Source organism: Oreochromis niloticus, linkage group LG6, assembly GCF_001858045.2.
Source record: "Oreochromis niloticus isolate F11D_XX linkage group LG6, O_niloticus_UMD_NMBU, whole genome shotgun sequence".
Lineage (NCBI taxonomy): Eukaryota > Metazoa > Chordata > Actinopteri > Cichliformes > Cichlidae > Oreochromis > Oreochromis niloticus.
In genome coordinates this window covers 8,486,447-8,504,474 of record NC_031971.2, presented here as the reverse complement: position 1 = coordinate 8,504,474, position 18,028 = coordinate 8,486,447, and the positions used below count along the sequence as shown (strand labels likewise).

The 18,028-nt window shown below is 38.6% G+C and overlaps 1 protein-coding gene across 1 annotated transcript; it reads right to left on the bottom strand.

Moving 5' to 3' along the window:
- Nucleotides 1–6,840: 6,840 nt before the first annotated feature.
- Nucleotides 6,841–17,832, bottom strand: rac2 (Rac family small GTPase 2). Its single transcript, XM_003456565.5, has 7 exons — nucleotides 17,678–17,832; nucleotides 11,417–11,488; nucleotides 9,721–9,838; nucleotides 9,055–9,117; nucleotides 8,167–8,326; nucleotides 7,770–7,903; nucleotides 6,841–7,364 (listed from the first exon to the last, which is right to left on the bottom strand). Exons 1-6 carry the CDS (start codon nucleotides 17,710–17,712, stop codon nucleotides 7,773–7,775), a joined length of 579 nt encoding a protein of 192 aa, XP_003456613.1. The 5' UTR covers nucleotides 17,713–17,832; the 3' UTR covers nucleotides 6,841–7,364; nucleotides 7,770–7,772.
- Between the last annotated feature and the right edge of the window lie 196 nt (nucleotides 17,833–18,028).

The following is an 18,028-nucleotide window of genomic DNA, read 5'->3' as shown; positions in this document are numbered from 1 at the left end:
GTAAGTGCAAATGGTTGTTTGTGATAGACTTATGAGTTGTCCAGGGTGTACCCTGCCTTGTAACCTATCACTTCAGGGTTATTTCCCAGCCCCCCTGCAACCGGGATAAAGATAGGAGGATGATAGTTGTTGTACATCCATTCAATTTTTATGGTAACCAGGATCTAGACTTTGTTGAACATTATATAATATGAAGAGAACATGTAGTATTTAAGTGACCAAGTAGTATTGGGGTAAAAGTTATTGAATAGTGTTGAAATAAAATGACAAAATTGTAAAGGATTAAAATATTCCAAGAGTTCAACTTACTTCATCTAAACATGTTTCAATCGCGTTTTATGAACACAAAATGCACAGGTTTACTGAATATGAAAAAGTTGTGTTGATTGAACTCAATTGTTTAAGTTTCTGCCAAAGCAAAAAATTTGTGTGCAACTGATGTCCACTATTGAATCAAGTAAATCCAACATGGCCTTTTTTTCAGTGCATACTTGCTTCATCTTAAGCAGGCAAAGGTTATACAAGAATCATACATTAAGTTTCTAAACACATAAATCTAAATGTGAGGATAAATTAGAATTTTCCATAACATAGAGCAAAATCAGGTAAAAAGATCATTCTTTGCTATTTCAAAACCTACTTTTTAACTACTGATTTTATCTACTGTTCTGATTTTATCTACTGTTTTGATATTTGATTTTATATACTGTTTTGTTCATTTGTTTGTTTGTTTGTTTGCTTGTCTTAATCAAATTTAAATCATGCTTTTTATTTGTTTTTGTTTTTAATGTCTCTGTAAAGCACTTTGAATCACCTTGTTGTTGAATTGTGCTATATAAATAAACTTGCCTTGCCTATTACATTTATCAGGACCCAATCAGCCCAAATAGCAATGAGAAATTAAAAATGCATGCCATGAAAGAGTTCGGGTCTTAGGAGGTTAAAAATATCTTCAAAATAGCCACCCATTGCTTTGATTACTGCTTTGCACACTCTTGGCATTCTCTCGATGAGCTTCATGAGGTCGTCACCTGAAATGGTTTTCCAACAGTCTTGAAGGAGTTCCCAGAGATGCTGAGCACTTGTTGGCCCTTTTGTCTTCACTCTGCGGTCCATCTCATCCCAAACCATCTCGATTCAGTTTAGGTCAGGTGACTGTGGAGGCAAGGCCATCTGGCGCAGCACTCCATCACTCTCTTTCTTGGTCAAATAGCCCTTACACAGCCTGGAGGTGTGTTTGGATAAAGATATGTGTCTTGTAGTAGATCTCTGTGTGGCATTTGTCTGGGCCTTAATCTGAGGTTCTGATAACTTGATTTCTGAGGCTGGTGACTTGAATTAATTTATCCTCAGCAGAAGACGTGATTCTCGGTCTTCTTTTCCTCATGTGAGACAGTTTCATGATAGCGCTTCATGGTTGTTGCGGCTGCACTGGAGGATGCATTCAAAGTTTTTACAATTTTCCAGACTGACTGACCTTCAGTTCTTAGTGACTGCCACTTGTGTTGAAAAAACATGAAAAACATGTCTGATGACATATGCTGTTCAGGGGTGTTGTGTCACAGCGGGGAACGCCGGTGTGTTCATGAAACGGACCCAAAACATAGACACGGGAGAAATGAACTGGTGTTTAAACAAAAGGTGAACCTTTATTGCAGATGTTACAAAAAACACAAAACAAGGCGATGCGAAACAAGAGTGAAACTAAACTGAAACCTAAACTGGGAAAAACTATGACTAACTATGAAAACTAAGACAAAGGACATGAACATGGAACTGAACAGGAACATGCAAACATGAATATAAAAAAGTCTAAACATGAACATGAACCTGAGCAGTAGCAATTGTGACCTGACGAGACTTGATATGAAGACAACAGACGACCCAACAATGAACAGAAGGAGACAGAGGACTTAAATACACAATGAGGAAAGTGGAAACACTGGGGAAACACAGCTGGAACAAAGAAATCTAATATAACCTTACGATGTTTCGGGGAACTGGAGGTCAGTGTTTTCAACAAAGCAGTTTCTCCTCAAACATGCAGAAATTTTTATTTTTTCTTGGTAAAAAACCACAATGTTGTTGTTCAGGCAGTATCCCCAATCTCTGTGCACAGTGCACTGGACAGGTGAGTGTGAGGTCTATCAATAAATAACCGTGAGGTTCTTTGGTGGCATCTTCAAAACTCTCCAAGAAGAAATGTTGGCATCCAGGAAATATCTGATAAGCTAATATATTAATCTGTAATTTTTCATGTTTGAATAACACCATGTAATGTGGCATTCAGGCTGCTGGTTCTGCTCTGATTACCTTGAAAAAACACACTGAGTCAGCATAATGGCTTTTGTGTTTTTATGTCTGTACTTTGTAAAATCTGGACCACCTCTGGGTGATTTGAGGCACACAAAGGTTGAAATGATGTGTACATACAATATTTTCAACAAACTTATTCAATACATCCATACACTTTTCCAAAACAGATTTCACAAAATAGGTCTTCCCTGAGCCACTGGGACCCACAACCATAGAGGAAAAAGGCGCCTAAAGTCCGGGGTCAAAATCAATTGAGGACGGCTCAAACATTTTCAAAATTCAAAAGCCAAAGGTCAGACCTCCTGGTAGCAACTACCTCTTATCATAAACAACCCTACATTTTTTTGCTATTAATTTTTTAGTGAAAATCTGATGCATGTTGAGGAGCTTCAACTGTAGATAACTCCTCATGAGAGTTATCTATGTATTTCTCCACAAGATGCTACCATTTCAAAGTTGACCCTCTCACAGGCATCATGTTTGTGTTTCCGCCGCTTGTATCCGCAATCTCGTTCTTTTGGTCACAACCCAAAGCTTGTGACCATAGGTTAGGGAAGGGATGTAGATCGTCCGGTAAATTGAGAGTTTCCGCATTACTGCAGCCACAGCACCAATCCATCTGGCAATCTCCTACTCCCCTCACTCTTGGAGAAACGAGAAAAGAGATTCTGAGTGGAAGCCTTCCAACATTTGGCTAAGCCTAGAAATTCTGTCCATAGCATGGTGGGAGTTTCTAAAAATAACAGAGTCTTCATTAATCCCATGCAAACGTACACCTATCTGGAACAATCCGGACATACTACAAAACAATAATATGATCAACATTCCAGATTGGAGTTCTAAAGGAATTAAATACTTAGAACATATATTAGAAGGAACAGAATTTATTCCATTTGACAGGCTAGTTACACAATATGGGATCAACAAGAAAAGATTTTTAGAATATCAACAAATTAAATCCATAGTAAAAAAGAAATTTAATCCCAGTGAAGCTGAATTACAAACACCACCATGTGTGGTACAATTTTTTAATCTTAAAACCCCCAAATTATTGTCTAAAAAATACAGAACACTTTCTAAAATAGATGAATCAATATCCCTTCCTATTGCAAAATGGGAAGTGGATTTATCGATCAGCTTAGACCAAAACCTTTGGTCTCAGATGTGCTTAAAAACCTTTCAATGGATCAGAAATCCCAATTTGCAATTAATACAATACAAAATATTACATAGAGTGCATTATAGTGGTCATAGGATGTTAAAGATGGGCTTTACGTCTTCTAACAACTGCTCACACTGTCAAGCAAATGCACCGGACAATTATATCCACGCTCTTTGGTTCTGTCCACCAGTTCAGAAGTTTTGGCGCGAGATATGTGAAGAGTTCTCAAAGTGTCTGAAATGTAACATTCCAGCCTCCCCTTTAGTGTGCTTGCTGTGCAACTTGGATGAGGTCACTGCAGAAATAAACACAGCCCACATTGTTTTTACGGCCCTATGCATTGCCAAGAAAACGGTCCTCATTAACTGGAAAAAAAATAATAATCTTAATTCTAACCAATATAAAAACCATCTAATAGATCACATTAGTCTTGATACAGCCTCTGCCACCACATTTGATCAATCCCTCTGGGCTCCTTTGATCGGCTTCATCACCTAGTGGGGGTGGGGGGTCATGGTTTGGTCCTGCTTTTGCTATTGTGGTTGATATGGGGATAGGGACGGCCTTAGGGCATCTGGGGATTCCCTAGGAACGTTTTCCCTGGAGGACCTAACGCGGGTGTTGTGGTCATGACCTGGTTAGGGGCTCTGGTGGCTCTTAGATGGTTTTTTCCTTGTGGCTGCGTACAGCGGAGATCGGGGAGGGTCTGTGCTGGTGGACGTTGGTTACTGGTCTGGTGGCCTGGCTGCCCCAGGGTGGGTCCATGACGGGCGTGGAGGCTTGGGGGTCTGGGGGTGCTCCACCCCCGGGCTGGGGCTCTGGCTGGGCCTTGGGGCCTTGGGTCCTGGTTGTTGTGTCGCCGGGGTGGTGGGCGGGTGAGTGAATGGGGGCTCAGCCCCGGTGCGGGGGACCTTCCCCGGTGGGGAAGAGATATTGGAGAGGTGGAGAATGACTCAACCTGGGTGTCTATTGTCTTGTGTAGTCTGGGAGAAGATTGGATGATGCGGTGGGGGCAGTTTTCTCTGCAGTGGGGTTGGGTGGGCTGTCCCGGACTCTGTGGGGCGGGGTGGTGCTGCTGCTGCGGGGCCTGGTCCAGATGGGCCTGGGCCCCCTTGCCCTGGTGGGTTCCAGAGTGTGGGGGTGCCTACTGGGGTCAGCGGGGGAGCTGGCCCCAAGGAGGGGCCGCTTGCCCCTCCCTTTCTTCCCTCCCCATCCTCAGCTGCCTCCCTCTTCCTGCTCCACCACACCCACACACATGCAGGGCTTGGGGTGCAGGTGTGTCACCAGGGTGCAGGGGAGCCACTCCCCCTCTGTCCCCTTCTGGCCGCCTGTGCCTCAATTTTATTCCACAACCTAGACATCCACATTACTCACACTCTCATAACACATACATATAGGGCCTTGGGGGTGGCCACGTTATACAGCATCCAGAGGATGGTCTGTGTATTTTTCTTTAAAAACAGCAACAACTACAGGGAGTGCAGAATTATTAGGCAAATGAGTATTTTGTCCACATCATCCTCTTCATGCATGTTGTCTTACTCCAAGCTGTATAGGCTCGAAAGCCTACTACCAATTAAGCATATTAGGTGATGTGCATCTCTGTAATGAGAAGGGGTGTGGTCTAATGACATCAACACCCTATATCAGGTGTGCATAATTATTAGGCAACTTCCTTTCCTTTGGCAAAATGGGTCAAAAGAAGGACTTGACAGGCTCAGAAAAGTCAAAAATAGTGAGATATCTTGCAGAGGGATGCAGCAGTCTTAAAATTGCAAAGCTTCTGAAGCGTGATCATCGAACAATCAAGCGTTTCATTCAAAATAGTCAACAGGGTCGCAAGAAGCGTGTGGAAAAACCAAGGCGCAAAATAACTGCCCATGAACTGAGAAAAGTCAAGCGTGCAGCTGCCAAGATGCCACTTGCCACCAGTTCGGCCACATTTCAGAGCTGCAACATCACTGGAGTGCCCAAAAGCACAAGGTGTGGAATACTCAGAGACATGGCCAAGGTAAGAAAGGCTGAAAGACGACCACCACTGAACAAGACACACAAGCTGAAACGTCAAGACTGGGCCAAGAAATATCTCAAGACTGATTTTTCTAAGGTTTTATGGACTGATGAAATGAGAGTGAGTCTTGATGGGCCAGATGGATGGGCCCGTGGCTGGATTGGTAAAGGGCAGAGAGCTCCAGTCCGACTCAGACGCCAGCAAGGTGGAGGTGGAGTACTGGTTTGGGCTGGTATCATCAAAGATGAGCTTGTGGGGCCTTTTCGGGTTGAGGATGGAGTCAAGCTCAACTCCCAGTCCTACTGCCAGTTTCTGGAAGACACCTTCTTCAAGCAGTGGTACAGGAAGAAGTCTGCATCCTTCAAGAAAAACATGATTTTCATGCAGGACAATGCTCCATCACACGCGTCCAAGTACTCCACAGCGTGGCTGGCAAGAAAGGGTATAAAAGAAGAAAAACTAATGACATGGCCTCCTTGTTCACCTGATCTGAACCCCATTGAGAACCTGTGGTCCATCATCAAATGTGAGATTTACAAGGAGGGAAAACAGTACACCTCTCTGAACAGTGTCTGGGAGGCTGTGGTTGCTGCTGCACGCAATGTTGATGGTGAACAGATCAAAACACTGACAGAATCCATGGATGGCAGGCTTTTGAGTGTCCTTGCAAAGAAAGGTGGCTATATTGGTCGCTGATTTGTTTTTGTTTTGTTTTTGAATGTCAGAAATGTATATTTGTGAATGTGGAGATGTTATATTGGTTTCACTGGTAAAAATAAATAATTGAAATGGGTATATATTTGTTTTTTGTTAAGTTGCCTAATAATTATGCACAGTAATAGTCACCTGCACACACAGATATCCCCCTAAAATAGCTCAAACTAAAAACAAACTAAAAACTACTTCCAAAAACATTCAGCTTTGATATTAATGAGTTTTTTGGGTTCATTGAGAACATGGTTGTTGTTCAATAATAAAATTATTCCTCAAAAATACAACTTGCCTAATAATTCTGCACTCCCTGTAATGTGCTTAGCTGTGAGGAGATGTCTACTGAATGTCTTGTCCACCTGCACAGATGAGTATTACCTGGACCTATATTTAAGCTATTCATTATTTTGTACATCTAAATTTTATTTCATTTGTGGCATGGTGCTGTTTGAGTCTGAACATGTTCAACTTACTACAAGAACAAGATGCCGTTCTCTACAATATATAAAAAAGGACAGAGTATAGACGATATCAGCAGCTGTGTCAATATGAGAATTTTATATCCTCCAGAATTCAGTATCAGGATTCACTCCAAAAGGTCACATGTTGTGGAGAAATAATGTGAATCTTTTATGCAATCAAATGTTTTATTTTAACTTTAATAGCACAACAAATAATACATTTGTTAATAAATCTTACTCAGACACAAGTTTGCTTGTTGCTTGCTTCCTCACATAAAACGACCATTTCTGCTCCTTACATTCATCACCCTCAAAACAGCACACAGTGAACAAATCATACTGAAACACTGTGTTTATTTCAGTTACAAAAGTTATTTTTATTTTAGGCTTCACGAAACACATATATATTGTTGGCAGTACTTTAGATGATGGCAGCATGCTGCTCTCAGACTTACACTTAAACTCAAAGAGTAAATCTATAATCTCTAAACTGGTATATTTTACAAAGAAACTGCTGCAGCATCTGGATTTGGACTTAAGAACTCGTTGGCATTTCTAAAACAATAGCAAACCTGCACACCATACATTGTTTTGTTTTTTGTTTTGTTTAAAGTTGTAGATATACATTAGAGACATGGCAGAATTTGCATATATTCTTCAGGGTCTGCAGTCCTTTTCTCTTCTTCTGTGCTCCTGTGAGAATCTAAAACAAAGGTCACATAAATCATGAGGTTAAATTGAAGCCTGTGGGACAAAATGACTCCAATAATATTTAGGACAAATTTGTTTTTCCTCTGCAATAAAGTGAAATTGAATATGAAGAAGATAAAACATTTTCTCTTCTGTTTTGTGTTGTGTTTATTTATGTCTTTTTCTTTTCTCTTTATTGTCTCTGTCCAGTATATGTGTGAGAACAAACTTCTGAATCACCTCTTAGTGATAAGTGTCTACAATAGCTTCAGACTTATGATCAAGGGAAAGAAAATAAGCCCTCAAACCTCTACTCTCCTTTATGTGTTCATTTAATGAACGAGTTAACTTTGTTTCTCTCTTTTTCAAATGTCTAATCTCTCTTCCTCCTCTTCCTCTGTGTTTTCTTCAGTCGTACCGTTTACAGCAGCGAGCAGGGCTTCTTCTTGACCTTGGCGGGCTGAGGGCAGAGGACGGCGCGAATGGCTTCATCAAACACAGTCTTCAGACCACGCTGGGTCAAGGCTGAGCACTCCAGGTATTTAACTGCATCTATACATGCAAAGACACATATATGTTAATAAAAGAAGAGAAAGAACCACAAAGACAAAGAAAGAGAAGAAAGGTTTGCTGGTACTGGAGAAGAATAAGTTAAACTTTCAAAGAATATAAATGAGTCAACTACAGGTACCATACTGTTACTGTGATACCAGGAAATGAGAGAAATAACAAAATGCTAGTTTCATATCATCATTGGTGAGGAGAGCTTCAAATCTTAAAGTGCTTTTCAAGCAAATAAAGTAAGAGTGACTGACCTATCTCCTTAGCCAGAGCTAGACCCTGTGGATAGGTGATAGGCGCCAGCTTCTTGTCCTTCAGTTTCTCAATGGTATCTTTTTCATCCCTCAGATCCAGCTTAGTGCCAACCAGGATGATGGGCGTGGAGGGGCAGTGGTGACGGACCTCAGGATACCACTGGCAGAATACAGAGTAAAGCAAGACTAAATAAGAGGCGAGAAAGGGGAACACGCAAAATCAAGGAACGTGTTAGAGGCGAAAAACAGAATCAAAGGTGAAGGGAGATGAAGCTCTGATGCCAGGTGTTACAGAAAGGTGGATGAAGGCTTAACATGAAAAACAAATGATATGCTGGAGCTATGAAAGATGAGAGAAATGCATCATCCAACTTTCACCCACAGCATCAATCATTCATTCACATTTATTTTCAGACCTGTTTTGGCTTTTCCTCCATTTTCTTTTATCCAAGTACCTATTATTTTATTATTATTATTATTATTATTATTATTATTATTATTATTATTATTATCATTATTATCATTATTATTGTTATTTTCTCTGTAATAAATTACTGTTTTTCTCTATCCTCTTATTTTCTCAATTAATCCACAAGCCAGTGATTGTTGTAGGCTATGACTGGAAAATCTAAGCTGTGTTGTGGAGTAGCTACCTCACAAAGCAGCTATTTCCATGGGGTTTATGGATATTACCTGATGAGATCTACTGCTGTTTCTTTCAGTCACTTTATTTTCAGTGTCTTACCATGCTCATATTTAACCCACTGTGGAAGTTTTAATAAAACACAATTAGAAATTTGCATATTTTTGTTCCGTTTGTTCCTTTTTACATTTTGTTCCTTGGCAGCTGAGAGACAGACCTCATAAAAAAAAACAGCCAAAACTGACCTTAGCTCTGACGTTCTCATAGGATGCCGGACTAACCAGGGAGAAGCAGATTAGGAAAACATCCTGGATACAGAGACAAGGAGACAAAGAATTAGAATAGGTTTTTAGATGCTGCAGTTTTAATTAGCTGACATAGTTACAGTTCTGTCGCTGTAACTTTAAGTCCATTACTTCTTGCCGAGCTCTAAAAGTTGAATTCTCACACAACTGAAATGCTTTCCACATTACATCTCGAAGGAAGAATATCTTGCTTGCGTTTTTTTTATATTTATTATAACATTTCTAACATTTATATTTACAATAAACAACACGTTTTCCATTTATTTTCTTGATTTTTCTACTGTTTCTTCTTTTCAGACAACTGGGCAGATATCAGACTGAGCAGCACTCATCACTTTGGCAAGTTTTGTGATAAACAGATAACTTCAAACTTCAAACAGAAACTTCAAAACTAAACTGCAAGTCATAAAGTCATAAACTGAACTAATAACTAATAATTATTAATAAAGAAAGTAATAAAAATGATCCAAACCCCTGTGTCCTTACTGAAAACTAAGCCTAACTCCTACTTTGGACTTTTTGGGTCTAATAAATTCGGCTTTTTTTTTTAAGGACAAAGTTTTATTTGAAATGTACTTGAGCATGCATGTGTGTGTGATTTGTTACCGTCTGTGGGTAGGACAGTGGGCGGAGCCTGTCATAATCTTCCTGTCCAGCTGTATCCCAGAGGCCCAGGTTGACCGGCTTACTGTCCACCATCACATTAGCTGAATAGTTGTCGAATCTGTGGGGAGAGAAGGTCAACAATCAGTCGACCAGTCAACCAGTCAACCAGTCATAGGCAGCCTTTCATTTCATTGGTTATTCATTAATTAAACAATCCTTCAGTTCACTGATCGTTTAACCAGTGAAACTCCTGTAACGGGGGGAAAAAACAGGACCATACTTGAAATACCACTGTTCACAAAAACATTAACCAACAACATTACTTTGGTTAGTTTGACACAGAAGTCATACTAACCATGTCTGTGTCATGAGAGCATAACATATAATGAGGCAGGGCTGCCCTCGTGTGGTCACAAATAAGCATAACAGTGTAATTTCTCAGTGTTGGTGTTTATATTTCTGGGCTTCCAGTTGCACCTGAAGAAGTAAATGTGTAAATGTGTTGACTCTTAGTCATTTTCATGAAATTCTGGTCCTTCATGTTGCAGAGTGCAGCATTACATCATTGAAGATCTGAGGTTTATCATAACCTGTGTAATAATCATTTATTATGCTTCCCTAGATCTTTTATTGCCTTCATTCTAATATGGCTTACATGTAATATTTGTGGACTGTATTCTTTTATAAGGTTTTATTTTTTCATTTAGGCACCAGCACCCACTGGTGGAAGAAGCATTCAATTTTTTGCTGAAGTAAAAGTGCTGATACTGCATTCATTTTTTTCTTTCAATATTTATTTCAATATTCAAACGTCCTGCATATTCTGTGTAGGGCTTAAATTTCTGACTGTTTACATTAGAGATTGTGCTAATTATTAATTTGCCACTTAAACCTTTTAATTTCTTTTGGTTTATAAAACTGCAGAAATAGCAAGCAAAAATGAGACTTAATGGCCAAAAACGGCCAGAAAGGTTGTATAGTGTTTTAAACCAATTGCCCAAACCTCAAGACTATTTACAATAAACAGGAAATATTCAATAAATAAATACAAATAAATAAATGTATACAGGAAAAAGGATCAGATTGGATTTGGAAAACAGTTGCTAATCGAGTAATATTGTTATCTTTTTTTTAACATTTACCATGGAGAAGGTTAGCTTATATAAAAACAATACATTTAAAAATGCTTCACATATTAGATTCATATTTAGCTGAATTTTGCATAAAACTGTTCAAATTTCCATTTAAAATGTAGTGAAAGTATTATGTTGCATGGACATACAACACTCTAATACTTGACTTGTTCAGTTCCAGCGCTGTTAGGAATATTGTCAACAATATTTATTGTTAAAAAGAAAAGAAAAGCCCATCTTGCTTCTTTCTTCTTTTCTTTCACCGTGTGCAGAAAGCAGCTGACTTTTGATCAAACACGCTTTGAAGCACAAATATGTTTTAATAACCTGCAGGCTGCTGCCAGCCCAAACCTGCCTGTGTTACAGTCAGACATTTCCAGTTGGACTGCAGCACATGTGTGCATCTTCTCTATAATATTTGTCCGTGTGTCCTGACACAGTGCACGACTGATCATGTGTACCATGAAGACATGTGCATGTACCTGTAGGAGCCTCACAGAGAGACCGCGAGAGTGTTTATGTCTGTATTTCTGTGTGTGTAGATGTGTGTTTGTAGTACTCACACAGTAGGAATGTACTCTCCAGGGAAGGCATTGGTTGTGTAGCTGATGAGAAGACATGTTTTACCCACAGCTCTGGATAACACAAGTAAAAACACAGAGATGTCAGGAAAGAGACATAGGCAATGACAAAAACCCCCACAAGAGACAGTAAATGTTACTATACTGTATATATATATATATACATATATATATATTGTACAACAGGAGATGATGCAACATGCACGCCTATACACATCAGTCACACTCCAAGTTTAAAGTTTTTCTGGAAGTGCAGTATATTTATTCTGTGAGCAACTCGCCCAGTTCCTTTGTTGACGTCATTGTTCGAAAATACTGTCACGGTCAAAAATAACACATTCAACAAATACAGATTTCATGGACACGCTGACATCTGTAAACAGCGTTTTTGTGTTTCTAATTTGCAGAAAGTCAGTGATCTGTGTTCAGCTTGTCCCAACATCCACAGTGATGAAACTGCATGGCTGCCTGCAAGGTGATCCAGCAAGTATCGACTAGCCTGCTTCTTATTTAGTTTCCACAGATTTGCTGCCAGCATTTTAACAGCAGCACACAGAACTCGAGCCCTGGTTTCACCGCAGCACTCATATTTCATGTTGATTACACTCTGGATACATCTGATTGGTCATAAGCTAATAGGAGTGGCTACAGCCTTTTTGCTTTCATCAAACAGAATTCTGTAGAGTCTCTTATCTGACAGACGGAGATCAGAATCCCTGATTGGATCGGTCTTTATCACACTTATTGATAAATAACCTTTTTTTTGCTTACATAAATAACCAAGCAAATCCAGTCTGCAAGGAACCCATCGGCTCGTCCTTTTTCTCAGTCTGCCTGTGACTCTGTGCCATACAAGACATTTGTGACGTACAAGCGTTTATCAAATAAAGCAGGTTTGTACTGGTCCTCTCGATGGTTTTGCTCAGAACTCTCATATACTCCCACCTTTTACTCAAACCAGATTAACACAATAGAAACATTTTAAAATCCCACAATAAGATTAATACTTTTGTGGAACTTTGAACTATTATCTAGAAGAAATTGAGCTTCCCCCATTGTCTCCCCCCAAAAACTTTTTATGTTTAATATGTAAATCAAATAAAATGTTGGCATATTTCTCTTATACAAAATATTTTTTGGTTATTTTAAGTATTATTATATTGTATATTATTAAAAGTTGTTATACAAAAATATGGAAGGGATGACACATCATCATTATCAACTGACGCTTCCACTGTGGGTACACTTGTTAGCACGTTTCTTTACTTTCATGGCTGCTGTTATAGTACAAGTGTAATGAGTATATATTTTAGTGTTTTTCAGCACAAACATTTGTAATAAACAACAACAACAACAAACTTTTATACTATGTAGCTGGTTAATTTTATTTTTTATTAATTATAAAATCTAAATATGTTCTGACTAGAAAAAAAAGCATGACATAGAAACTACAAAATGACAGTCATTCCAAAAGTTAGCATTTTAAAAAGACCAGCCCTGCTGACGAGATGACTCAGTAGTGATATGAGCAACGCAGATAACAGCTATAAAAGCTGTCAGAGTGCGTGTGAGCATTTCTATCTCTGTGAGGACAAGTCTGAGCTTTAGAGGTCAAGTCTGATGAAATTTTGTCAGTTTGTAACTTTTTCCAAAGGCTCCTGTGGGTTTAAGATTTAGACTCACTGTTAAGGTTAAAACAGGGTTTAGGTCAAATGCAGAGGTTGAGTCAGGGATGTGGGTCACACATTAAATAATGCCATTAAAAGCTCTCATAAGTATAGCATTACATGTGTGTGCTTTGTGGTCGTGTGTGAGTCAAAAAGGAACCGCGCTGTTTCAGAAGCATCGGTTTGAGCTGAAAACAGGAACTAGCCACACCGAGCTATCAAAAAAAAGAAAAAAAGATTTCTGCCTCGCATCTCTCTCTATCTGCTTCATAATCTGCTTTTCCATGAACATGTTTTATCCTATCGTTTTAACCTATTGTGACATTTCATTTCTTTTGGTCCCATCTAAAAAGAATAAAACGTCAATAAATGGTGATGAATGGTTTCAACCAGACTGAGGCCAAATGGTGTCAGTTAGCTAGCTGCATAGCTCTACAGCTGCATGTAAGAAAAAATAAAACTGAGTAAACTTTAATGTCTCAAAGGGGGCTTGACTTTTTTGTTACTCATTAGGTTTACTGTATTTTACAAATAATTATATCTGTAGCTGTATAACTGTTGTGCTTTAGTAGTCGTATAACTGCTAACTCAGCACTCACTTTAGCAGGAGAATTCAATTAAATAAAATTTTATTTATACAGCGTGAAATCAAAACAACAGCTGCCTCAAGGCACTTTATATTGTAAGGTGGACCCTACAATAATACATACAGAGAAAAACCCAGCAATCATGTGGCCCCCTATGAGCAAACACTTTGGTGACAGTGGGAAGGAAAAACTCCCTTTTAACAGGAAGAAACCTCCAGCAGAACCAGGCTCAGGGAGGGGCGGGGCCATCTGCCAGGTGAGAGAAGGAAGACAGGATAAAAGACATGCAAGAGAACGTCTAATATACCCAAGAAGTCCAACTCTCTGCTCGCAAGTCCTTAAAAAAGTCTTATGCAGCCAATATATATGAGTGTATATGTGCAGCAAACAGTTGTGGTAAATTACCTTTCTCTGAGTTTTAGGAATGTGACGGCACCATGAGCCACTTTCTAACATCCGCCATTTTGACTTCAGGCATGAAAACAGCAGCAGCAGACAATTTCCTGACAGAGGTCAGCTTCAACCACCACAACTAGCTACTGCTTATACACCCATGAAAGTTTCAGAAATGTTTATATACACTTGTAGAGGGAAGTGAATATGTATACATATAAGTCCTTAACTGACCTGCCAGCAGATAGCAACAGAATGTTAGCTTTTTCTGAGAAAAAGCAACTTCGCTATAAGAAACACAAAAGACAGAAACTTCATTTTATTTCAGTTCAGGCACATTAATGATGCTTTGTTTGAAACAGTAAGTTAGCTGCCTTCATCTCTACTTTTCAAGGACTATCTTGAAAACCTGTCAGATTATGTACAATACAATTAGCTGTGGTGTGGCTCTCCAAATTTCTTTTCTTTCTAGTGTTAGATTTAATTTAACATTTATAACCTGCTGGCCCATTTACCTTTAAAGTAACCCATTTATTTTGTAAGGTTTTAATGATACAATCATCAGACTGTAGGATGTTCATTAACTTGGCTGCTAATTAAACCATGTGCTTAAATCATTCACATTGTTGTTCAACAACGTCTCCTTTTTTGGAGTTAGTTAAGGAAAATGGATTTTCCAACACAGCTGATGAGCTCTGATTGCATCCTCAGCTCCAAATTCTCTACTTATGCCAAAGATCATCGCAAGTGTCAAGACAGCTTGCAAATTTCTTATTTCATGAAGTTATTTTACTTTTTGCTGAAATGTACTGTGTTTATACTCGAGATAAAAATCTTTAAAACGTAATCAGAGATATGACTGATTGTCTGCTATAATGTCACATGAAGATTTGCCAGTTATTGTTGAGCCAGTGAAGATTTTAAAAGCCTTTTAAATGCTTGTGCTGTTAAACTGTAAATACCACGACTCTTGCAGCGGACTTCCCTACAACATGAAACCGACTTCCTCTTCTCCATCAGCAGTTAAGTTTAACTACTGTGCGTATGTATCTATATATACACTGTTAGCGCCTAGCAGAGGTTAAAAAATGAGAAATCAATGTGAAAATTACCACCACCATCATTAGCTTTCTGGCTGTCACATAAAAATGATACATAGACTTTCAAAAGGGCTGGCTGGGTTATTTGCAATGTATCTTTCAAATATTTCAAAAGGCAACATTTTGAAAACCTTTTCACAATATTTCCTTTTATTCATGTGGCCACAGGTGTAAAACTGGGCACATCTCCAAGCTCTTCTCAATTTTTCTTTTAAAGAGAAAGAATGACTTCCTCCTGCTTGTGTAATCCACTGAAGTGAACCGACTGCCTTTGTCTTGGTGTTGTGTTTTTAATAGAGGTGGACGAATTAATCCAAATATTGATACCAACACAGATATTGGTATCAGATTGATTCAGTGCTTTAAGTTAAGTCTGTAGTCCATTGAATCTGTTAAATAAATTATTTCTTTTGCACATAGCATAATATTCCTTAAACAACATATTAAAAAACGTCTAAACCTTTTTGTGTTGACTGCAAGTCTATTTTATTTATACCCTATAGAACATTCAAACAACAGAAGCTGACCCAAAGTGCTTTTGAGACATGAACATTAAATTCTGGGTCTCTGAAAAACCCAGTTTGAAAATTCATGAGAAACTAAAAGGTGTGTTTTGTTGTTTTATCTAATTATTGTGGAAAGTAAAAATCATTAAAATGTGTTCAGAATTTGCAAATTAATAATGTCCCTAATAATGTCTCATAAGTCGTGACGCACTGCACTTCCCTATATAAACTATTATAGGTTAAAAGTGTGAGTATTGGTATCCGCAGTACTGGCCCTGTATTTACTTGGTATCGTCATATTTGCAGTACTAGTTTGTACACAGCACTAGTTGTAAAGAAACAAGTAATAAAGGTGGAACTGAAATCTAGGTCAAGTTCTGGAGTGGAGTCAAAAGTAATGAAATAAGATCTACAAAAAGTTCAGCTTGTTTACCTCTGCAGTGCTTATTGTAGCAGCTTATATTCACGTCAGAAACTGCGACTTATTATTGCTTATTTTTTTTGCTTTACATGTTTTGTCACTTATTTTTAGTGAACTGTCTTTATTTACTTTAGGACACTTAAATTACATAAAACCTTTTTTAATGGAAGCTTTTGGTTGGCAGCTACTAAAAAACAGCTTCTTAAGAAAAATAACAATACAAGTTATTTAAACAAAACAAGAAATTTATCAAAGTATGAATATGTTGGTTAACATAAAACCTGACTACTGTTGGTTTCCTGTTGACAGCCAACAATTGATGCTTTTTTTGATTAATTATGACTGTTATTTAATTATCTATTTATTCTATATTCTGTAGTAGTCACTGTAACCATTGTCACTTGTCACTGTAACCATAACAATGAAGGTGCCTTCATAAATTCAAATATATATATATATATGTATACATTTGCTCCTTTCATAGAGTTCTCAAGCTGACGCATATTTGAACACTACAAAAAATGTTAGAGAAAACACACAATTATTTTTTTTTTTAATGTCAAATTTTAAATCATGTTTTGCATTTGTTTAAATCACTTGAACTGTTATTTTTCATGTGAGGTCTTTTTAGTAGCTGACAATCAAAGGCTTTCAATAAAAAAAAAGGTTTTATGTAAATGTTGCATGCTAAATGAAATAGAGCCAACACCACATGATTCCCTTTCCAAATATTTACACGCGTCACTGTTACGGCTTCTCTCTCTCTGCAATTTTTTAAATCAGTGTCACACACCAGGAAGCTCTGCACACACACTGCAGTACCTGTGTGCTACCTCTGGATGGTTAACTGTCTGTGTTAAAGTGTTTACTGAACTATTTTTGAGAAACAACTGTAGGACTTCCGCTTTACAATTTCCTTCACTTTGACAGCCAGCCATTTTGCCCCACCTTCAACGAAAGACGCATTTGATGGCAGACGGTGGCTCATCCAAACTTCTTACGCGAGCACATTTCACCCTTTAGGGCAAATAAATTCAACAACTTTTCAGATGTCAAAAACACAATGAGGTTAATCATTTACACATTTGAGCTTCTGCTTCTTTATTGCCTCTTCTTTTTTTAGTCATACTTTTCTCCCACTTTGTTTGTATTTTCTGAACTGATCTTTGTGGCATCTATCGGATTTTCATCTTTGAAGAGGAGTTCTGCTGCCTTAAAGCATTTTCCTGCATGTTGTGGCCTGCATGGCTCATCCAGCGCGCTCAGTGTGAATCACCGCTGTCAAACACACACCTTAAGATCTACATGTTAACACTGGACATAAAACACAAGTACAGAAGTTTCTTTTACGCTTTTACGCTGAACCGAACAGCAATCTTGCTGTAGTGGGTCAAACTGTTGCTCCTACCATGTGACAACCTTTGACAGCTCTATCTGATTACCCTGAAATTCAGAGCCTGGGGCCAATCCCCATTTACACGTCAGCTGGGCGACCACTGTGTAATTCAAAGCTTGAAGGCCTCTTTAATTTATAACACACTGGTTAAAATTAGTAAAATAATAGCATACCCATCTCCCACGACCACACATTTGATAGCCTGCATCCTGTTCCGCTCAGCTTCGTCTGTGCTCTTCACTCTGAAAGAAACAGACTCAGAGAGGAAGGCTGAGAGACGCTGAAGAGCATGCAACTACAGGAAATTGTTGCACACCTCCCTCCCCCTTCTTTTGCTGCCTCTTTTTTTCTTACTCAGCCTCTCTCCCTTCATTTTTGCACTCATCTCCTTCTTCCTGTTTTGTTTTTTTCTTCTTTCAAACAACAGACCTTAAGCTGAAAAGCTACCAATACCAATAAGACACCCATAAAAAAATTAATGTGAAGGGTGTTGAAAAGCAGTCTCGGTTGCAACAGAGAAGAAG